General features: G+C 41.9%; 1 protein-coding gene across 7 annotated transcripts in view; it reads left to right on the top strand.

Moving 5' to 3' along the window:
* hoatz (HOATZ cilia and flagella associated protein) overlaps nt 1-24,665 on the top strand; it is a 64,490-nt gene that overhangs the window by 33,332 nt on the left and 6,493 nt on the right. For 4 of the 7 annotated variants that reach the window (XM_043677754.1, XM_043677748.1, XM_043677755.1 and 1 more), the window contains exon 5: nt 9,069-9,128. The exons of 1 other annotated variant lie outside the window; for it this stretch is intronic. In XM_043677754.1, coding sequence (XP_043533689.1) covers nt 9,069-9,128 — 60 coding nt within the window. Of the gene's footprint in view, nt 1-4,958; nt 5,069-9,068; nt 9,129-24,665 lie in introns of all 7 variants that reach the window. 2 more of the 7 variants (XM_043677751.1, XM_043677750.1) reach the window with 1 other exon arrangement.

The raw sequence follows: 24,665 nt of genomic DNA, 5'->3' as shown, positions 1-24,665 counted from the left end.
ATAAGATTTGCATCCAACAGCATTTATGGCAGATATAATCCACAGTAACCCTTAAACTCTTTTTAAACTCCCACATCTGACAAGAAGTACATATCACTGCAAAGGCCATTTTTGCTCCTTCACAATCTACAGACCCAGAAAATAACACCGTCTTATTCCTCTACAAACACTGCCCAGGTTACATTAATAGCTATGGCTTATATTTTAAGTTTAATCAAGAGACTTATCTCCAAAAATATATAATCAAGAAAGAATCCACTATACTCACTACTGCAGCCTTTCTCTTGGACAGACTTAAAACAACAATTAACTTATCTGATTCTGTGCTGTGAACTTCGCCCAACAGTTCCTCCAATATTGGTTGTGACTTTCACTGTTTGTTAATTTTCCCAGATGCACTTCGATGTCCAGCGACACACAAATTCAAACAGCAAAGACGGTAACTGTGCAGGTTCTTTCTCTCTCTCTCTCTCTCTCTCCTGCACTGTCCTCACCGTGTGCTTCCTTTGTCTGCTCTTCTCGCTTTTAAACTGCTATTGTTTTGACTTTTTTTTTCCAAAATTCCAAAACAATGCAATAGCATATGAAACAGTAATTGCTGCTCCTGGAATTCGAGGAAATCACCTCCAACATCTAAAATACCTCAAAAAAAGGAGCAGCTCTTACAGCCAGAAATTTTTCCCGTCCTCCATCTTCGATTACCCATAAGGTGACTGGGGTACAAGCAGCTGGCAACTACATGAGGAGTGATGGACATGTCATGCCAGCTGACAAAGTGAGGATATCTGATTCTCTCCAAACAAAATGACTTGGGTTTCAAAATTTTGTGTTCTGCTACTTCACCCCAATATTCCACCCCGTCCATTTAATCTATTCCAAAGCAACTGTCACATGGTTGCTATTTGACTGCAGGGGAATCACAACCTGGTCTGATCCTGTTATTGATGTCTGTAAGTGTAAACTCCAGCATCAGAAATTGCTGGATAACTAGCAAGATCAGAATCCTAGTTACATCCCCTACCTAAACGCAGAGGCATTATCACAACTGATATCAACTCACTGAGAAAATGATGTGGAGGAGTCGGTGTGGGACTGGGGTGGACAAAGTTAAAAATCACACAACACTAGGTTATAGTCCAACAGATTTATTTGGAAACACTGCCTTTTGGAGTGTGCTCCTTCATCAGGTGATTGTGACAACCACCTAATGAGGAGCAGCGCTCTGAAAGGCAGTGTTTCCAAATAAACCTATTGGGCTATAACCTAGTGTTGTGTGATTTTATAATTTTATAACTCAGAAAAGGCTGCATTTTGAACCCAACATTTTTGAGAAACATACAGTATGGAAGGTGGTACATTTTCATGACGTTACAATGTTTATTTTATACAGAGAATCTCATTTTTAAAAATTTTCTGGATGTTAGCATTACTCATTGGACCAGGATTGAGAAGTTGGCAATGAGCTCTTTTCTTAAACCATTTGTTATTGACACATTTAGAATGGTTTGAGGGAGGAAATTCCAGGACTGCTCATGGTTTGTGGCGAGCAACAGTATGTCATGTGTGCTCAGGAAACCACAAAAACAGCACAAAATAACTGTTAATATTGTTAGTCTGCTGATATCACAATTGTGTATAAGCCTGTAGTGATGGCCAACAAGTGGAACAAGTTTCTTTTAAGAAGTGTTTTTACTTCATCTTTGCATAGTGTAGTATATTTCTGGAACTAAAATACACACCCTAAGTATTATTTTCTCAATTTGGATTAGGTTTTGCAATGTGTAGCTCTGTGGATCCTAGCTGTGCCTGCTCTTTGCTGGGTTATATGGAACGTTCATGAGTATAGCCCTACTCAGCCCCCTCCATCATCTGTTTCTGACATTTTGATGACTGGATTTGTGCCATCTCCTGTCCTTGGCATGATTTGTTTCCAGTTTCCATCCTCTTACCTCCATCTGGTTTTTAGCTGATCCTTTAATTTCCATCCTCACCATCTTTGTTGCCAATTATGGGGATAGGCTGTTAACTGATCTTCATTATAAACCCATAGATTCCCACAGCCACCCTCAAGTATGTTTCCTTATGCCGTCCTTTCTGCACTTTCTCATTTCTCAATTTGTTGCATCTGTTCTGATGCTGCACCCTCCACACCAACACCTCTGGTATGCTCATTACCTAAACTGAAAACTCCCACCATATTGGTGATTAACAGAGAGCTTCACTGTGTCCAATCCATCTCTCACATTTCTGCTCTTACCAATTCCCCTTCCTCCTGGAATGATGATTGCGTCTTCCTCATCCTCATCCTCATCTGCCTCATCACCTCCTCCCCACCATCCCTGTCTCCATGTTATACACATCATCCTCCTCCAATTCTTCAGCTCCAGAGTAAAGCCACCACCAAATGCAGCTTCTCTTTTCAGCACTTTGAAGGAACCATTCCTCCTAGACCATTTCTCAGTCTTCCCTAACACCCTCTCCCTTTTGCCATGGTACCTATTCATGCAACACATATCCTCACACTTCCTTACGATCCTTGGGCCTAGTCAGTCCTTCCTCATGAAACAATGATCTACGTATACTATTTTCAACCCAATGTACTGTACCCGCTGTTTACATGTGATCCCCTCTGTACTGAGGTGACCAAATATAGACTAGATGTCTGGAGAACACCTCAAAATGTTCTGACCACAGAATGAGTCTTAGTTTCCTGTTAATATTCATTTGAATTTTCCACTTTTCTCCTACTCTGACCTACCCATGGCCTGCTACAGTGTTCAAAAAAGCTCTATGAAAACGCAAGGCACAATACCTTATCTTTTAGCACTTCACAGCCTTCCTGACTCCATATTGAAATCAACAATATTAACTTTGCCCTTTAGCTTGTTCTGTGTATTTTGAGGATTTTTCTGGTTTGTTCCTGTCTTTGTCCCCTTGTTGGATTCAGTCAGCTGCTATTGTAACATTCATGCTTCATATTGACTTATCCTTTGTTTCTTTTCTAGAGCCATTACCATCTTCTTTGACTGTTACATGTTTAAATATTTCATTATTTCATCTCTCCTGTCCTCCATCCTATTACAGAACTTGCCTTTTTTTCTTCTCTAACTCTTTCGATCAGTGTAAAAACTTTTATATTTCATCTTTCTTCAGTTCTGATGCAAGGTCCTCTCAACCTGAACATTAAAACTGTTTGTCTCCACAGATGATGCCTGGCAGCTTAACATTTCTGGCATTTTTATGTTTCGATTTTGACAGTGTCAGTTTTGGCTATTTCTGAAACTGTAAGATATTAAGTGTGGCATAAATGAGTAAGACATTATTTTGCACATATTATATTTGAAAAAATGTGGCAATTTATTTCTTGTTTTGATTATATTTTTCTGTAGACTTTGCCAACAATGTCTTTTCACAGAGTAACAAGCTGTTAATCAGTTAGCTGTCTCCATTTTACCATGTTGGGGGAACATTTCGAGAAGTTAACTCTGAGAAGCAACATACACAGTTTAACACTGGATTGAAGTAAATAGGCAGGTATAATCCATACTGTCCTGTGTAGGTAATCCTCTATCAGTTTGCTTCCTGGTGTGCTTAAACCCTTGGCCCCCGAATGCTGTTCCTTAGAGTCATAGAGGCATAGAGCAATGCAGCATGGAAACAGACCGTGCCAACCAGATATCCCAACCTAATCTAGTCCCAATTGCCAGCATTTGGCCCATATCCCTCTACACCCTTCCTATCTATGTACCCATCCAGATGCCTCTTAAATGTCATAATTGTACCAGCCTCCACCACCTCCTCCAGCAGCTCATTACATAACATACCTCATCTTCTATGTGAAAACATTGCCCCATAGGTCCCTTTTAAATCTTTCCCTTCTCAACTTAATCTATGCCCCTCTAGTTTTGGACTCCCCATGTCAGGGAAAAAACCTAGTCTATTTACCCTATTCTTGCCCTTCATTGTTTTATAAACCTCTATAAGATCATCCCTCAGTCCCTGACACCTCAGGGAAAGTAGCCCCAGCATATTCAGCCTCTCACTCTCGCTCCAACCCTCCAACCCTGGCAACATCCTTGTAAATCTTTTCTGAACCCTTTCAAGTTTCACAACATTTTTCCTGTAATAGGGACACCAGAATTGAATGCAGTATTCCAAAAATGGCCTAACCAAAGTCCTGACTCTATGTACTGTCAGCATTATGTGAAAAATGATGAACAACATATGAAAACTGACAGGTCTACAATGCCTGGGGGACCTGTGTTTGTGTTAATTGTCATCTCATTGCAGCTTCAATTGGCTACAGGCCAACTGGATCTCACCACCTACCTCAGGCATTAATTTCAATCACTGTCTCCTGTTGTAAAGAAAATGTGTCTCTCTTCATCTCTGCCATGCTAATCTAATCTGAAATGCCTCTCCCATTTGGATGCCTTCTTGACTATAATCATTACCTGAGTTTCTTATATCTCCCTCCAGCCCGCCTTCCCTGTCACCTTCCTTCCTTGTCATGCTGCCTTTCCATACCAACAACCTCTTGGACATTTGACCCTTCAATCCATAACGCACCTCATCAAAACCTTGCCTTCCGATGTCTTCTGCTTCTTAGGATAAAACCTCTTTGAATAAGCCTACATTGTGCACATCCTGCCATTTTGCAAACAACTATTGAGGCATTTATCCTCACCTCCATATAATAACAACTCCAACTGTTCCATTCCAACAGCTAATGTAAGCTCTAATAAAGGTGTCAGCTGAAAAATTAGTAGCTTCAAACAAGGAATTGCTGTTACTGTAGACCTTCTGTGAAGCTTCAATACCTCCTTCCTTAATTTCATGGCACTTTGTAACAGCAGATCAATAATTAAGAGAAGTCTCTAAGAAAATTATCAACACTGTGTAGAATCAAAAGCTTTGAAAGGATACTATTATAAATCTGAATGAAGTCTCTCCTTCAGTACTTCAGGCATGTATTCAAAAAGAGAGGCCACTCAAACTGGTGTTTCCTTTCTCAAGAAACACCACCAAACAAAGCAGATGAATCCCAAGAGAAAAACCTTTTTAAAATGTGAGTTCCTTTATCCTTTGACTCTGTCTGATATGATAGAAGCATGAGACTAGGAGGTTATTAAGGTAGAAACCAGTAACAGGCACAGCCTCATAGTAATTTCCGCCAGCCCTCTACATCTCCCCATTAGTCAGCAGCTGGTAACTTCACTCAGGTCTTCCCTCTCTCATCTCTGTCCACTTTGGCTGTTCTATCATTTCCATGCACTTTTGTAGAGCACAGAAGCGAAGGACTGTGTCACCAGATTGAAACATAATGTGAAGTGATGTGGAAAAGGAATGATACAGTAGAGAAAATGTTATATAACAGAAAATGGAAAATGCATATTCAGTGGAAAATCAGAAGTTTCTTAGTTGCAACATGTCCCAGATAAAACAAAGGAATAACAATGTCAATAGTTTTATTATTCACACTGTCAGATAACCAGGAAGTTAATTGTTACTTGAGTGCATGTTCCCTTTAAATGAAAATGCTGGTAGCCAGGAATGTTCTGTAAATAAATTTACATTTGGAAGAAGTAAATGCTTTTTAATAGTGAATTCTCATAGTGCAAAATGTGCACAAACTATCCTCCACTGGGAATGCTGCCAAGTGTGAGCAATCTGGTTGGATGGGTTTAGAGAGCTGCTGAGACCTGCAGCCTGGCCACACCAGAAGCACCCTCGTCAGCATTCCTACGCTTCTGATTAATAAGGCTATACACTGCATCTTATCCATTAGCATCCATTACATCTTCCTTAGCAATCTGATTAGGAGTCAGGGCATCATTTTTGGTGAAATAATCATTTTATTTCTCAACTTCTATGACAATATCGACAATTGATTTACAGCTTCCACTCTGAATGAACTCTTGGTGCAATCGAAGTGGAAGAAATTGTTGTATTAAAAAGATGGATGGTGGAATATTCAAATGTATCACCCAGATCAGTTTGAATAATGGCATCAACTACGACTGTTGGAAAAGTGAGGTGTTTTGTACTGTAACTCTATTAAATTGTATCTTTAAGTCCCTTATCCCAGAGGGACTGTCTCAGCTTGGAGACACATGACAAGGGACCTTCTAAACCTTTCCTATTTATGTACTCATCCAGACGCCTTTTAAATCTTGTGATTGGTGGATATGCACTTCCTACCTGCCATGTTAGGAAGGTTAATTGACCAGTTAGTGCACAGCTGAGTTTATAGGCATTTTCTTTCTAGCAAGAATTGCTGATTAAGTAATCAGGAGCAAGAACCCTGGTTGGTTTATATTCCCCTCCCTCCCCAGCTGGGGAATGATAAGGATAACAGCCTCATCTCATCCGCATCCCATATGACAATATTTGACTCAAATGGGAATCAAATCTATAAAATATTTATGACTCGGAATTGATTTAATGGCGCAGAATTTCATCAGGTAACCAATTCTTCACTGGTATGTGAGCCACTAAATAGCCCATTAGTTCACTGATTAACCATTAAGATTCCTTGGCCAAAGGCCCACAAGCCCAAAAATATGTTTACTCCCTGTCTTGGGAATGTAACTGAATATGTTCAGATAGCATGTCCGAAGGTGTGCTATACTCTCAGAATCATTATTGGCTAAGCAGTGACCCTCTCTGTGACCTGGCATTAGTTGATCCCACTCGGTTATTACACTGTTGCTCAACATACTCACAACAGAACAAAACACAAAGCTGTTCTTAGAAATTGGAACAGTTCATGTAAATTGCCTGCAGCACTGACAAATGCCTGGAGGGGCATGAGGTTTACAGATAGTGACAGTTTTAGGGATTTATGGTGCCAGACTGGGATGCAGTTCCCAGTGGTACCAACACCTACAATATACTCCGTGATTATCAGCAAGTAGAGATTCATGGGTCACTTTCACTCAAAGACTCTTTAACTAATTAATCTTTGAAACTTTTCTCAGCCCATGAACGAAGGACAGGGATGGAATGCTGGTCTTAACCTTTTCATGACCAGGCTATAGCTCTGTATGAGTAGTCTATAAAATACATCATGTGGAGTTGCTGGTGTTGGACTGAGGTGGACAAAGTTTAAAAATCACACACCACCAGGTTATAGTCCAACAGATTTATTTGGAAGTACTGGCTTTCAGAGCGCTGCTCCTTCATCAGGTAATGAGTAAGGAATAGAAAAGGAGTACCAAATGATCCTTTTTAAATAAGTGTTGTGTCTGAACTTGAGGGAACAAAAATGATCAGACCACCTGCAAGCTAGTCCTTTACCTTCTGAATATGAGATGTGACTCTCCTAATAGATCTGGTGGCAACTGTTCTGCCTGATGTGGTATTAATCCATACAATCAGAACAGTTCTATTTTTGATCCCCAGTGTGTCCTGAGTTAGCTGATCTTTGCAGGAGTAACTGTGCACATTAAGTAATTAGCTCCAACTCCAGGGCAGGGAAGGGTAAGAAAATCAATCAGACTTCTTGGTCCTGATTCCTATCCAGATTCTACTGCTACAAGAGTCACATTTGTAGATGTGAGAGAAAGGATTGATCATAGTTTAGCTGCAGTGAACTCTCAAGTATGTGACACCATGAATTGGAAAAGCTCAGACATAGTGAACACTACTTGGATGAGCTGGCAAAGAAATGTGTGGGACTGTGTCACTGAATCTTAACAAAAGAACATAATTTCAAGTGTTGATGAGAACATTGGTAACACTAAATGTTGCATTATCAGTGATAATGATACTGAAGTGAACATTTTGAATACAGTAATTGAGAGGAGTACAATAGGCTGTTTATTCCACATATAGAGTATTGGCAGCTCAGAACTAAAATTCTACAATCAAATAAACAATCATCTCTATTTTATTGTAACGCAGGATTAGCTGGTTGAACCAAAATGAAGATGAATTTACATTCTTAAGATTCATGAATAATTTCAAGATTTCAGGTAGTAGAAACAGGAATTGCTGGAAAAATTCAGCAGGTCTGGCAGCTGACCTAAGTGTAGTATTAGCTGATTTCAGTAGAGTAAGAAAGTTTGTACAGAATTCAGTGTTGGCTTGAATAAAGTGAATTTAGATTGTATCAAAACCTGGAGGAGAGAAGTGAAAATAGTTATTGTGATGTAATTCAAACAGTTAAGTGAAATTCTATCTTTAACTGAATATTGTTTCCAATTATACAGATTTACATTAATAAAAGGAAGAGAACAACAGATAAAAATCTTTGAAAGGCTGTTATTGTTTCATTGCTGAAAGCTTCACTGTCACAGGACTTGCAAAAGGAAGTTGTTCTACATTAGGATGGGAAATTATAGAATAATTGGAATCATATTAAACATTCTAATTGATCATAGAAATCTCTCTAATTCTATGTACTACCGAAATTCTGCAATGTTACAAAGGAAATGATATGTACATCCATATGAGTTAGGAACAGGAATAGGCCATTCCGACCATCAACCCTGCTTCTCCATTCAATGAAATGATGGCTGATCTGACAATAACCTTAAATCTGCATTTCTACTTATCCCTGACAATTTTTCACTGTCCTGCTTAAAACAATATCTAACTTTGTCTTAAAAACATTGAAAGACTGCTTTTGCTGCTGCTTCAGGAAGAGAATTCCAAAGATTCTCAACCTAATGCTTTCAGGCTGGTCCGTTTGAAAGCTGGATGTTTTGCATTCTGTGCTATTGGTCTATGGAGAACATGGAAGAATTTTCCTGGTTGCCTTCCTCTCTTGATCAAAATAGGCTGACTGGATCTTTACATGTTCTGCGATTTGGTGTGCACAGGATGGGTGGCTGTATTTGTCTTTGTTGACACTTGTTGAGATTAAGAAGTGTGGAGTTTCTCTATATGTGATGGTGCTATACAAACAGGATTTAGTAATGGTATCAAATACCCAAAATTAAAGTTGCTTTTATCAATTGAATAAAGAAGATGCAGAGATTCTTTAAACTCTGATTCCTTGGAGTTGGGGAATAGAGAATTGAACAAATAAAAGCAATTACTACAATCATTCTTTCTTTCTACAGGCCAAGAAACGCAAAGAGATCTTGGAGTTAATTAATAAACAGAGGGAGGAAAGAGTACGGGTAAGATAAATTATTCTTCAGATGATGCAGGCCCCGTTGAGGCACATGGGTCAGTGTGTACCAGAACCAGAAATCAGACTGTATGTGGCACTAGACAAAGCCCAGATGGAGACTTGCACACACAGTATGTTGACCAAACATCCCACTTTAATTCGTTAACATTTTTCTATTGACTAGGTCCCAAAGTGATCACGTTCAACCTCATCAGTAATTGTCATGAATGAATAAATCATCTCTTCCATCTAATTCACTGTCATTTGCCTTTCCGTCACCATTAATTTGAAATAATAACAGAAATTGCTGGAGAAACTCAGTTGGATTTGCAGCATTTGTGAAGTTAATCGGAATGTTCCCCAACTGGAAACCATGGATGAACCAGGAGATCCGCTCCCTGCGGTGGCTCAGTGGTTAGCACTGCTGCCTCCCAGTACCGAGGGCCCGGGTTCGATTACAGTCTTGGGCACCTGTCTGTGTGGAGTTTGCACATTCTCTGCATGTCTGCACCTCTGGGTGCTCCAGTTTCCTCCCACAGTCCAAAGGTGTCTAGGTTAGGTGGATTAGCCATGAGAAGTGCAGGATTACAGGGATAGGGTAGGGGTGTGGGTCTGGGTGAGATGCTGTTTGGAGGGTCAGTGTGGACTCAATGGATTGAATAGCCTGCTTCCACACTTGTTGGGATTGTATAGATACTGAAGTCCAGGTCTGAAGCATTCAAATTGGGCAACCCTGATCTATACAGGGAAATCCATTTATGACCTTTGTAAGGCCATCAGTGATGCCAAGAGGCCCAGACTAACCACACAGACACCTATTATTTGTGGCAAGGCTTATAAGTCATTACAGGCTACAAAGTGAAGTTGAACAGAATCGCAGGCAACAATTCAGTGCATTCTATACTTACCTTGAACAGAAGGTCAATGGAACAATGTCATCTATCCCAACAGCTTTGGTCACCACCGCGGACATTAAATTGGCCTTCTTGACAATGAATGCATGGAAAACAGTCCATGGCCATGCACTCAAGTCCTGTGTGGACCAGCTGGTGAGAGTATTTGCAGACATCGTTAACCTCTCCTTACTATGACCTGAAGTCCACACTTGCTTCAAGAAGACCACCTTCAGCCTGGTGCCAAAGAAACATCATGCAGCATGCCTCAATAACCACCACCCAGTGGCTCTGATGTCTGTAATTTTGAAGAGCTTCAAGGGGTTAGTCATGGCTCACATCAACTCCAGTCGACCAAATTGCTCTGATTTTTTCCAATTCGCCTATTGGTGTAACATGTCCACAGCAGATGGCATCTCCCTGGCCCGACAGTCATCCCTGGAATATCTGGACAACAAGGATATCTACATTAGCCTCCTACTTATTGACTACAGTTCCGCCTTCAACACCATTATTCTAAACAAACTCATCTCTAAAATCTGAGACCCAGGTCTCAGCTGTCTCTGTAAACTGTATACTTGACTTCCTGACCCATCGACTACAATCAGTAAAAACAGGTGACAACACCACCTCCGAAATAATCCTTAATACCGGTGCCCAACAAGGCTGCATATTCAGCCCCCAAATGTGTTCCCTGAACACTCATGACTGTGTGGCCACATTCTGCACCAACTCCATGTACAAGTTTGCTGACACCACCGTTGTAGGGCAGCTCTCAAACAATGACTCCTGGAAGTGTTAAATTACTAGATACTAGATTACTTACAGTGTGGAAACAGGCCCTTTGGCCCAACAAGTCCACACCGACCCGCCAAAACGCAACCCATCCAGACCCATTCCCCTACATTTACCCCTTCACCTAACACTAGGGCAATTTAGCATGGCCACTTCACCTAACCTGCACATTTTTCGACTGTGGGAGGAAACCGGAGCACCCGGAGGAAACCCACGCAGACACGGGGAGAATGTGCACATTCCACACAGTCAGTGCGTGAGGCGGGAGTTGAACCCGGGTCTCTGGCACTGTGAGGCAGCAGTGCTAATCACTGTGCCACCGTGCCGCCCATCAGCAACAAACTGTCCTGGTCCACCCACATAGACGCAATGGTCAAGAAAGCACAACAACATCTCTACTTCCTCAGGATAAGGGAATTTGGCATGTCCACAAGGATTCTTACCAATCTTTATAGATACATCTATAATAGGAAGCATTCTATCTGGGTGTGTTGTTTGGCATCTGCTCTTCCCAAACCTGCTAGAAACTACAGAGAGTCGTGAACATAGCCCAGACCATTATGCAAACCAGAATCCCATTCATAGACCTCATCTATACTTCTCGCTGCTTTGGGAAATCAACCAACATAATCTCATGCTCCTCCCAAACCAGTTAAACTCTCTTCCATTGGGCAGGAAATATTAAATTTTGTTTTACATGTAGAATAGCTTAAAGAACAGCTTTCCCCCCTCAGTTATTAGACTTTTGAATGGACTACTCAAATTTTAAATTCAATCTTGATCTTGCTGTCTGTGCACCTTCTCTGCAGCCTTAATATTGTACTTAGAAGATAGAACATTACAGTGCAGTACCCTTCAATGTTGCACTAACCTGTAAAACCAACCTGAAGCCCATCTATCCGACACTATTCCATTCTCATCCATGTGTCTATCCAATGACCATTTAAATGCCCTTAAAGTTGGCGAGTCTACTACAGTTGCAGGCAGGCTGTTCCAAGCCCCTACTACTCTCTGAGTAAAGAAACTACCTCTGACATCTGTGCTATATCTATCGTACCTCAATTTAAAGCTATGTCCCCTCATGCTAGCCATCACCATCCATGGAAAAAGGCTCTAACTGTCCACTCTATCTAACCCTCTGATTATCTTATATGTCTCAACTAAGTCACCTCTCAACCTTTTTTCTCTCCAATGAAAACAGCCTCAAGTCCCTCAGCCCTTCTTCGTAAGACCTTCCCTCCATACCAGGCAACATCCTAGTAAATCTCCTCTGAACCCTTTCCAATACTTCCACATTCCTCCTATAATGCGGTGACTAGAACTGTATGCCATACTCCAAGTGTGGCCACACCAGAGTGTGTACAGCTGCAGCATCTCGCGGTGGGAGAGCACTTTGGTGAAAGTGATCACAACTGCCTCACATTTAGCATAGCCTTGGAGAGAGAAAGAAGCAGTTACCGAGGGAAGATATTTAATTGGGGAAAAGGAAATTATGACGCTATCAGACAGGATTTGGGAAGTATAGACTGGGAGCAATTGTTCCGCAGAAAGGGCACAGTAGACATGTGGAGACTATTCAAGGAGCAGTTGTTGCGAGTGATGCACGAATTTGTTCCACTGAGACAGGTAAAAGGGGTAAGATTAAGGAAACTTGGATGACGAGAACAGAGGAACTTCTTGTCAAAAGGAAGAAGGCGGCTTACATAAGGCGAAGAAAGCAAGGCTCTAGCACAGGAGCTCAGAAATGGACTGAGGAGGGCCAGGAGTGGGCACGAAAAAGGCTTGGCAAGAAGGATTAGGGAGAACCCAAAGGCATTTTACTCATACGTGAGGAATAAGAGAATGATCAGGGATAGCACAGAGAACTTGTGTGTGGAGTCTGAGCAGATAGGGGAAGCCCTAAATGAGTTTTGTGCTTCGATTTTCACCGAGGAAAGGGAACTTGTTGTAAATGAAAACTTAAGAGGAGCTGGGATACTGTCTTGACCAGATCAAGATTGATGAAGTTGATGTGCTAGAAATTTTGGAAAACATTAAGATTGAAAAGTCCCCAGGGCCAGACCAGATTTATCCTAGGCTGCTCTGGGAAGCGAGAAAGGAGGTTGCTAAGCTGCTGGTGAGGATATTTGCCTCCTCACTCTCCACAGGAGTCATTCTGGAGGATTGGAAGGAGGCGAGTGTTGTTCCTCTTTTCAAGAAGGGTAATCCCTGGCAATTACAGACCAGTCCGTCTTACGTCTGTGGTCAGCAAAGGTTTGGAAAGAATTCTGAGGGATAGGATTTATGACTATTTAGCAAAGCATAGTGTGATTAAAGGCAGTCAGCATGGCTTTGTGAGGGACAGGTCATGCTTCACAAATCTTATTGAGTTCTTTGAAGAGCTGTCAAGACAGGTCAATGACAGTTGAGCAGTGGATGTGGTGTATATGGACTTCAGCAAGGCATTTGATAGGGTTCCCCATGGTAGGCTCATTCATAAAGTCAGGAAGTATGGAATACAGGGAGATTTGGCTATCTGGATTCAGAATTGACTGGCTGACAGAAGGCAGAGAGTGGTTATAGATGGAAATTATTCTGCCTGGAGGTCAGTGTTGAGTGGGTACCGCAAGGCTCTGCTCTTTGTAGTTTTTACAAATGACTTGGATGACAAGGTTGAGGGATGGGTTAATAAATTTGCAGATGACACAAAGGTTGGAGGTGTCGTCGATAGTATAGAGGGATACTGCAGTCTGCAGCGCGACATAGACAGGATGCAGTGCTGGGCTGAGAAACGGTAGATGGAGTTCAACCTGGATAAATGCGAAGTGATGCATTTTGGAAGGTCGAACCCGAATGCTGAATATTGGATTAAAGACAGGATTCTTGGCAGTGTGGAGGAACAGAGGGATCTGGGTGTGCAAGTACATAGATCCCTCAAAGTTGCCACCCAAGTGGACAGGGCTGTTCAGAAAGCATATGGTGTTTTGGCTTTCATTAACAGGGGGATCGAGTTAAGAGCTGCGAGGTTTTGCTGCAGCTCACAAGTCCCTGGTGAGACCACACTTGGAATATTGTGTCCAGCTCTGGTCTCCCTACTATAGGAAAGATACAGAGGCTTTGGAGAGGATGCTGCCTGGACTGGAGGGCTTGCCTCATGAAGAGAGGTTGAATAAGCTCGGACTTTTCTCTCTGGAGAGAAGGAGGAAGAGAGGAGACCTGATCGAGTTGTACAAAATAATGGGAGGAATAGATAGAGTCAATAGCCAGAGACATTTCCCCAGGGCAGGATTGACTGGTACGAGGTGTCATAGTTTGAACATATTAGGAGGAAAGTATAAAGGAGATGTCAGAGGTAGGTTCTTTACACAGAGAGTTGTGAATGCATGAAACATGTTGCCAGCTGTGGTGTTGCAGAGAGTTGTGAATGCATGAAACATGTTGCCAGCTGTGGTGTTGGAAGTAGAGTCATTGGAGACATTTAAGCGACTGGATAGCAGTGAGTTGAGGGGTGTGTAGGCTAAGTTACTATATTTTACATTAGGATTAAACCTCGGCACAACTTCGTGAGCCAAAGAGCCTGTTCTGTGCTGTACTTTTCTATGTTCTATTATGTTATGGTCCAGAAACCCAATCCCTCTATTCATAAAAGCTAACACGCTGTATGCTGTCTTAACAACTCTATCAGCCTGGGTGGCATCCTTGTGGGATCTATGTACATGCTCACCGAGACCTCTCTGCTCATCTACATGATAAAAAATCTTACCATTAGCTCAATAGTCTCTATTCCTGTTGCTCCTTCCAAAGTGAATCACCTCACACTTTTCCACATTAAACTCCATTTGCCATCTATCAGCCCAGCTCTGTAGCTTATCTATGTCCCTCTGTAACTTGCAACATCCTTCAGCACTATCCACAACTCTACCGACCTTAGTGTCATCCACAAGTTCACTAACCCATCCTTCTACGCCCTCATCCAGGTTGTTTATAAAAATGACAAACAGCAGTGACCCCAAAACAGATCATTGCGGTACACCGCTAGTAACTGAAGTCCAGGATGAATATTTCCCACCATCCTCTCTTCTTTCAGCTAGCCAATTTCTGATCCAAACCACTAAGTCACCCTCAATCCCATGCCTCTGTATTTTGTGCAATAACCTACCATGGGGAGCCTTATCAAACACCTCACTGAAATCCATATACACCACATCAATCACTTTACCTTAATCCACCTGTTTGGTCACCTTCTCAAAGAACTGAATAAAGTTTGTGAGGCACAATTATCCTTCACAAAACCGTACTGACTATCCCTAATCAATCTATTCCTCTCCAGATGATTATAAATCCTACCTCTTATAACCTTTTTGGACACCTTACACACAACCAAAGTAAGGCTCACTGGTCTATAATTTCCTGGGTTGTCTCTCTTCCCATTCTTGAACAAGTGAACAAGATTTGTTATCCTCCAATCTTCTGGCATTATTCCTGTAGACAATGACAACATCATGATCAAAGCCAATGGCTCGGCAATCTCCTCTCTGACTTCCCAGAGAATCCTAGGATAAATCCCATCCGGCCCAGGGGACTTATCTATTTTTATATTGTCTAGAATTGCTAATTCCTCCTCCTTGTGAACCTCAATCCCATCTAGTCTAATAGCCTGTTTCTCAGTATTCTCCTCGACAACATTGTCTTTTTCTAGTGTGAGTACTGACAAAAATATTCCTTTCGCGCTTCCCCTATCTCCTCTGATCCATGCACAACTTCCCACTACTATCCTTGATTGGTCCTAATTTTACTCTAGTCATTCTTTTATTCCTGATATACTATAGAAAGCTTTAGGGGTTTCTTTGATCGTGTCTGCCAATGACTTTTCACGTCCCCTCCTGGTTCTTCTTAACTCTTTCTTTAGGTCTTTCCTGGCTAACTTGTAACTCACAAGCGCCCTAACTGAACCTTCACATCTCACCCTAACATAAATCTTCTTCTTCCTCTTGACACGAGATTCAACTTCCTTAATAAGCCATGACTCCTGCTCTCTTTAACTTTCTCCCTGCCTGACGGGTACATACTTATCAAGGACACGCAGTAGCTATTCCTTGAGAAAGCTCCACGTTTCTATTGTGCCCATCCCCTGCAGTTTCCTTCCCCATCCTATCCATCTTAAATCTTGTCTAATCACATTATGATTGCCTTTCCCCTAACAATAATTCTTGCCCTGCGATATATACCTAACCCTTTCCATCGCCAAAGTAAACATAACCGAATTGTGGTCAATATCATCGAAGTGCTCACCTACCTCCAAATTCAACACCTGGCCAGGTTCATTACCCAGTACAAAATATAATGTGGCCTCGCCCCTTGTTGGCCTCTTTACATACTGTGTCAGGAAACCTTTCTGCACACATTGGACAAAAACTTGGTCTATCTAAAGTACTCGAACTATAGTAGTCCCAGTCAATATTTGGAAAGTTAAAGGCCCCCATAACAACTACCCTGTTACACTCTCTCCTATCGAGAATTATCTTTGCTGTCCTTTCCTCTACATCTCTGGAATTTCTCACTCTGTTCTGTTATCCTAATGCACTTTATATGTTATAATGTGCCTGTACTGCACACAAAACAAAATTTTTCACTGTACCTAGGTATATATGACAGTAATAAATAAAATAAAATCAAGAGAGAAACAGAGTTAATGTTTTGAGTCAAATATAACTCTTCTCTGAAGTCATATCAGACTGGAAACATTAACTTTGTTTCCAAAGTTCCCAGGATTCTGCCAGACCTGCTGAGTTTCTCTGGCAGTTTCTGTGTATAGACAGATTTCCAGCATCTGCAGGATTTTGTTTTATTTGATTAATTAGGTTTGATCCTGGAATTCTTCAAAAAGCATTCAGATAAATGAAACCTACATGGTGTAATTTGGTTTCATGAGACTCAGAATTTTATCTGATATTGAAATGGTACACAAGGATTACACAGCTCCCCTCTTCCAGATCCCAGAATTCCCTTCTTAATTTGGAAGTGAGATACTGCTGGAGCTGAGAATTAAAGCTGTTTTCTATCTTTCTTTTGCTCTTTACGGAGACGAAGAAAATAATACTTAAGCAAAGGAGAAATCTGTAGCTCAAATGAATGGATATATAACAACTGCATCATGTTGCACTCGTGAATTCAGGAGCTCCCTCTATGAGATATTAAGGCTGCAGGCCTCTCATTGTATGATAGAATGGGTTGATGTTGTCCTGAAAATTACCTTAAACAATATGCTGCTTGGGATTGTGGTTCTTTCAAAAGCTTAATGTGGAGTGACATGGTAGAAGATTTTTTTCTCTGATTTATCAGTTCTTGTGTGGGAGGTGATATTATTGCCATTGTTCCTGACTGTTTGTAGTCTGGAAGTGAAATTGTTGTTACGATATTAATGAGGACAGACTGTTGTCCTTTCATTAATTCTTTCAAAATCCAGTGGATCAGCACATAGTGATTCTGTTGGTCCATTGTGGTTGAGCCAGCGAGACCAGAATATCCCAACTTCAGTCCAATTCCTGGTGTAATCTGGTTTAGCAGTTTTAAAATATGCTGTGCGACTAATTGTCTCAGCATACCTTGCTGGGAATGAAGGTGCTCTCTCCTGATGGCTACTTCATGATTTTATAAGAAATGCACAAGATCAACTGATTGTGATACATTTACATTCGATAAGCTTGGCAACTCATACAGGACGGATGTTCATTTGAGTGCTGTGAGCCCCTCTAAACATTTACTCTACTGTGAGAGGCAGCTGGAGCAAAGGAACTGGGAAAGAAAAATCAAATGCCTAATCTTTTTATCTACTCCCTCGAGAGAGATGGTATTTAACAAAATAAAACAAAATCTATGAGCTGGCTCTGTAGATTCCAACATCACTTCACTAAACACCAAAGATTTGGCAGAATACTTTCGAGTCGAAGTTTACAAAGATCCTATGTGAAACACTTGTGTGCTGCAGTAACCAGTAAATGTCATTTTCCTAAAGACATTTTCATTGGTGTTCTCATGAATACAACTTCTCTTTCAGCATTTCCTTCATGAGTTCTCAGGCTGCTAAAAAATTAGTCAGAGAGTCATAGAGATGTATAGCACAGAAACAGACCCTTAGGTCCAGCTCTTCCATGCCTGCCAGATATCCTAAATCAATCTAGTCCCATTTGCCAGCATTTGGCCCATAGCCCAGTAAACCCATCCTATTCACATGCCCATCCAGATGCCTTCTAAATGTTGTAATTGTACCTGCCTCCACCATTTCCTCTGGCAGCACATTGCCTGCATGTACCACCCTCTGCATGGAAAATGGAATTGCACAGTGGCTCAGTAGTTAGCACTGCTACCTCACAATCTCAGAGACCCCAGTTCGATTACACTGTCGGGTGACTGTCTGTGTGGAGTTTGCACATTCTTCCCGTATCTACGTAGGTTTCCTCCCACAGTCCAAAGAGGTGCAAGTTAGGTGGATTGGGCATACTAAATTGCTCATTGTGCTCAGGGATGTGTAGGTTGGATACATTAGCCGTGGGAGTTGTGAGGATGAGATGGGGATGTGGGTCTGGGTGGGGTGCCCTTTGAAGGCTTAGTGTGGACTCGTTGGGCTGGGTGGCCTGTTCCCATGCTGCAGGGATTCCATTAAAAAAAAAACTTGCCCCTTCTGTCCTTTTAAAATCTTTCCTCTCTTACATTAAATCTAAGCCCTCTAGTTTTGGACTTCCCCACCCTTGCAAAAATATCTTGGCTATTCACTCTATCCTTGACCCTCATCATTTTATAATCCTTTACAAGATCACCCCTCAGCCTCCAACACTCTTCGTAAAATAGACCCAGTCTATTCAGCCTCTCCCTGTAGTTTGAAATCTCTAACGACAGCAATATCCTTGTAAACCTTTTCTGAACCCGTACAAGTTTCACAACATCCTTCCAATAGGAGGGAGGCCAGAATTGCATGCAATATTCCAAAAGTGGCCTAATCAATGTCTTGTACAGCTGCAACTTGACCTCCCAACTCCTATACTCAATGCACTTACCACTAAAGGAAAGCATACCAAACGCCTTCTTCACTATCCTATCTACCTGAGACTCCACTTCCAAGGAACTATAAACCTGCACTCCAAGGTCTCTTTGTTCAGCAACACTCCCCAGGACCTTATCATTAAGTGTATAAGTCCTGCTCTGATTTGCTTTTCCAAACTGCAGCGCCTCACATTTATCTAAATTAAACTCCATCTGCCACTCCTCAGCTCATTGGCTCAAGATCCTGTTGCACTCTGAGGTAATCTTCTTCACTGTCCACTACACCTCCAGTTTTGGTATCATCTACAAACTTACTAACTATACCTCCAGTGTTCACATCTAAATCATTTATATAAATGATGAAAAGTAGTGGACCCAGCACTGATCCTTGTGGCACTCCACTGGTCACAGGTCTCCTGTCTGAAAGGCAACCCTCCACCGCGCTCTGTCTTCTACCTTTGAGCCAGTTTTGTATCCAAATGGCTGAGTTCTGTCTGTATTCCATGTGGTCTAACCTTGCTAACCAGTCTACTACGAGAAACTTTGTCGAACACCTTAATGAAGTCCATATAGATCACGTTCACTGCTCTGTACTCATCAATCTTTGTTGTTAATTCTTCAAAAATTCAATCAAGTTAGTGAGAGATGATTTCCCATGCATAAAGCCATGTAAACTATCCCTAATCAGTCTTTGCCTTTACAAATACATGTAAATTCAGTCCCTCAGATTCCCTCCAACAACTTGTCCACCACCAACGTCAGGCTCACTCATTTACAGTTCCCTGGCTTTTCCTTAACCACCCTTCTTAAACAGTGGCACCACAATAGCCAACCTCCAGTCTTCCAGCACCTCATCTGTGACTATTAATGATACAAATATCTCAGCAAGAGGCCCAGCAATCACTTCCCTAGCTTCACAAAGAATTCAAGGATACACTTGATCAGGTCCTGGGAATTCATCCACTTTTTACTTTTTAAGACATCCAGCACCTCCTCCTCTGTAATATGGGCATTTTTCAAGATGTCACCATCCACTTCCTCATATTGTGTATCTTCCATGTCTTTCTCCAAAGTAAACATTGATGCAAAATACTTGTTTACTATCTCCCCCATCTCCTGCGACTCCACACATATACTGCCTTGCTGATCAATGAGGGGTTCTATTCTCTCCCTTGTTACTCTTTTTTTATTAATGTATTTATAAAATCCTTTTGCCAAAGCTATTTCATGTCCCCTTTTTCTCTCCTGATTTCCCTCTTAAGTATACTCCTACTGCCCTTAAACTCTTCTAAGGATTCACTCGATCTCTGCTATCTATACCTGACATATGCTTCCATGTTTTTCTTGACCAAAATCTCAATTTCTCTAGTCATCCAGCATTCTCTACACCTATCTTCCTTACCTTTCACCCTAACAGAACATACTGTCTCTGGAATCTCGTTATCTCATTTTTGAAGGCTTCTCATTTTCCAGCCATCCACACTCAATCAACTTTTGAAATTTCTTTGAAACTTTATTGCTGGAACAGCACAGCAGGTCAGGCAGCATCCAGGGAACAGGAGATTCGACGTTTCGGGCACAGGCCCTTCTTCAGGAATGTCCCTGGATGCTGCCTGACCTGCTGTGCTGTTCCAGCAATAAAGTTTCAACTTTGATCTCCAGCATCTGCAGACCTCACTTTCTCCCCTTTTGAAATTTCTTGCCTAATACCTTCAAAATTGTCCCTCCTCCAATTTAGAACTTGAACTTTTAGATCTGGTCTATCCTTTTCCATCACTGTTTTAAAACTAATAGAATTATGGTCACTGGCCCCAAAGTGCTCCCTGTCTGACACCTCAGTCACCTTCCCTGCCTTATTTCCCAAGAGTAGGTCAAGTTTTGCAGTTTCTCTAGTTGGTACATTAAAATACTGAATAAGAAAGTTTTCTTGTACACATTTAACAAACTCCTCTCCATTTAAACCCTTAACGCTATGGCAGTCCCAGTCTCTGTTTGGAAAGTTAAAATCCCCTACCATAACCACCCTATTATTCTTACAGATAACTGAGATCTCCTTACAAATTTGTTTCTCAATTTCCTGCTGACTATTGGGGTGGGGGGGTCTATAGTACAATGCAAATAAGGTAATCATCTCTTTCTTATTTCTCAGTTCCACCCAAATAACTTCCCTGGCATATTCCCAGGAATATCCTCCAGGAATAACAGCAGTAATGTTACCACTTTGAGGAAGTGACAAAGTTGTTTAATGACGCAAGGGCTGTAGATTTCGGTGCATGGACTTCAGTAAGGTGTTTGATAAGGTTCCCCATGGTAGGCTGGTGGAGAAAGTGAAGTTGCATGGGGTCCGGGGTGTACTAGCTAGATGGATAGAGAACTGGCTAGGCAGCAGGACACAGAGAGAAGTAGTGGAAGGAAGTTTCTCAAAATGGAAAACTGTGCTCAGTGGTGTTCCACAAGGATCCGTGCTGGGACCACTGTTGTTTGTGATATACATAAACGATCTGGAGGAAGGTAGGTGGTCTGATGAGCAAGTTTGCAAATGATACTAAGATTGGTGGAGTAGCAGATAGTGAAGGGGACTGTCAGAGAATGCAGCAGAATATAGATAGATTGGAGAAATGGGTAGAGAAATGACAGATGGAGTTCAATCCAGATAAATGCGAGGTGATGTATTTTGGAAGATCCAATTCAAGAGCGAACTATATGGTAAATGGAAATGTCCTGGGGAAAATTGATGTATAGGGACATCTGGGTGTTCAGGTCCATTGGTCCCTGAAGGTGGCAATGCAGGTCGATAGAGTGATCAAGAAGGCATACGGCATGCTTTCCTTCATCGGATGGGGTATTGAGTACAAGAGTTGGCAGGACGTGTTACAGTTGTACAGGATTTTGGTTCAGCCGCATTTGGAATATTATGTACAGTTCTGGTTGCCACATTACCAAAAGGATGTGGATGTTTTGGAGAGGGTACAGAGGAGGTTCACCAGGGTGTTGCCTGGTATGGAGGGCACTAGCTGTGAAGAGAGATTGAGTAGATTAGGATTATTTTCATTAGAAAGATGGAGGTTGAGGGGGGATATACTTGAGATCTACAAAATCATGAGAGGTATTAACAGAGTGGATAGCAAGAACTTTTTCCCAGAGTGGGGGACTCAATTACTAGGGGTCACAAGTTCAAGGTGAGAGGGGAAAAGTTTAAGGGAGATATGCGTGGAAAGTTCTTTACGCAGAGGGTGGGGTGGTGCCTGGAATATGCTGCCAGCAGAGGTGGTAGGGGCAGGCACGATAGTATCATTTAAGATGTATCTAGACAGCTACATGAATGGGCAGGGAGCAGAGGGATACAGATCCTTGGAAAATTGGCAACAGCTTTAGATAGAGAATCTGGATCAGCGCAGGCTTGAAGGGCCGAAGGGCCTGTTCCTGTGCTGTAATGTTCTTTGTTTTTGTTCTTATCAAAAACTCCACTCCCCTCCTTCTCTTGCCTTGCACCCACCCCCCCCCCCCCCCCCCCACCCCATGTGTACAATGGCCTCCTGTTGGTCCCACTCCCCATTAAGAATATTCTGCGCTCTCTCTGAGATATCCTTGATCCTGGCAAGGGAGGCAAGACACAATTCTGATTTCTTGCTGTCGGCCACAGAAATGTCTGTCTGTGCCTCTGACTAGAGAGTCCCCTATCACAATTGATCGCTTGGAACCCGACATACCCCTCATTATATCAGAGCCAGTCTGGGTACCAGAAACTTGGCTGTTTATGCTACAGTCCCCTGAGAGTCCATCACGCCCTACATTTTCCAAAACATCATACTTGTTTGAGTTGGGGATAGCCACAGGAGACTCCTGCACTACCTGCCTACCTCTCCTATCTTTCCTGGAGTTAACCCATCTATCTGACTCTATCTGAGGCTCTTCTCCTTTCCTATAACTGCCGTCCATCACACCCCCTGGTTTTTATGAATTTCTCATGGCCTCTAACTATCACTCCAAACGATCCGTGCGATCTGATAGGATTTGCAACCAAATACACTTACTGCAGACATTATCATCATAACATGGAAATTCTTCCTAACGTCCCACATCTGACAGGAAGAGCACATTACTCTCCTGAAGGCCATCTTTGTACCTTAACAATCTACAGAAAATAGCACAGTCTTACTACTCCAGGCTAACTTAGTGCCTATGTTTTATATTTTTGAATTTTAATCAAGAGACAGATCTCAATAAAATGTATAACCAAAAAGAACCCACTCTACTCACTATTAAAAGAAAAGACAGCTAGGGTACACTGAAAAACCATGCACTTACCTGCTGTTGTGCTGAGCTCTCCCACACACATTCCTCCAAATGTAACTATGAATTTCGCTGTTTGGTGGTTTTTCTTAGAAGCACTGTAATGTCCAGAAATACTTGAACTCAAACAGGCAGTAGCTGCGCTGATTCACTGCTGTGTTAGACAGCAGTGTAGATTTATTTCTCTTTCTCTCACTGACAGTGTGAACATTCCCTCTGTTCTCTTCCTCCTGTTGTTCTGATTTTTCTCCAAAGTTCCAAAATAATGCAACATCTCATAAAGCAGTAACCCTTGAGCCTGTCTTCCATCATGCAAATGTGCTCCCTGGTGAGTGCTAATAATCATTGGGAGATTTGTCCTTGAGAGCTACGATTAGTGATTCCATCATTCCATGAAATACTGCACTGACATGAGGTAACTTTGGCATGTAGGGTTAAGGAGAATCCAAAGGGTTTCTACAAATATATTAAGGACAAAAGGGTAACTAGGGAGAGAATAGGGCCCCTCAAAGATCAGCAAGGCGGCCTTTGTGTGGAGCTGCAGGAGATGGGGGAGATACTAAACGTGTATTTTGCATCAGTGTTTACTGTGGAAAAGGATTTGAAAGATATAGATGGTGACATCTTGAAAAATGCCCATATTACAGAGGATAAGTGCTGGATGTCTTGAAATGCATAAAAGTGGATAAATTCACAGTACCTGATCAGGTGTACTCTAGAACTCTGTGGGAAGCTAAGGAAGTGATTGCTGGGCCCCTTGCTGAGATATTTGTATCATCAATAGTCACAGGTGAGTTGCCGGAAGACTGGAGGTTGGCTAACGTGATGTCACTATTTAAAAAAGGTGATAAGGACAAGCCAGGGAGATATACACAAGTGAGCCTGACGTCCTGGCTCCTGAGGGGCAGGATGTAAATGTATTTGGAAAGGCAAGGACTGATTTGGGATAGTCAACATGGCTTTGTGCATGGGAAATCATGTCTCACAAACGTGATTGAGTTTTTTGAAGAAGTAACAAAGAAGATTGATGAAGGCAGAGCAGTAGATGTGATCTATATGGACTTCAGTAAGGCGTTCGACAAGGTTCCCCATGGGAGACTAGTTAGCAAGGTTAGATCTCATGGAATACAGGGAGAACTAGCCATTTGGATACAGAACTGGCTCAAAAGGTAGAAGACAGAGGGTGGTTGTGGAGGGTTGTTTTTCAAACTGGAGGCCTGTAACCAGTGGAGTGCCACAAGGATCAGTGTTGGGTCCTCTATTTTTCATCACATATATAAATGATTAGGATGTGAGCATAAGAGGTACAGTTAGTAAGTTTGCAGATGACACCAAAATTGGAGGTGTAGTGGACAGCGAAGAAAATTACCTCAGATTACAACGAGATCTTGATCAGATGGGCCAGTGAGCTGAGGAGTGACAGATGGAGTTTAATTTAGATAAATGTGAGATGCTGCATTTTGGGAAAGCAAATCTTAGCAGGATTTATACACTTAATGGTAAGGTCCTAGGGAGTGTTGCTGAACAAAGAGACTTTGGAGTGC

The sequence above is a fragment of the Chiloscyllium plagiosum genome, chromosome 36 (genome assembly GCF_004010195.1).
Source record: "Chiloscyllium plagiosum isolate BGI_BamShark_2017 chromosome 36, ASM401019v2, whole genome shotgun sequence".
NCBI classification, from domain to species: domain Eukaryota; kingdom Metazoa; phylum Chordata; class Chondrichthyes; order Orectolobiformes; family Hemiscylliidae; genus Chiloscyllium; species Chiloscyllium plagiosum.
Note: the sequence above shows the minus strand (reverse complement) of the source record. Positions and strands in the feature narration are given on the sequence as shown.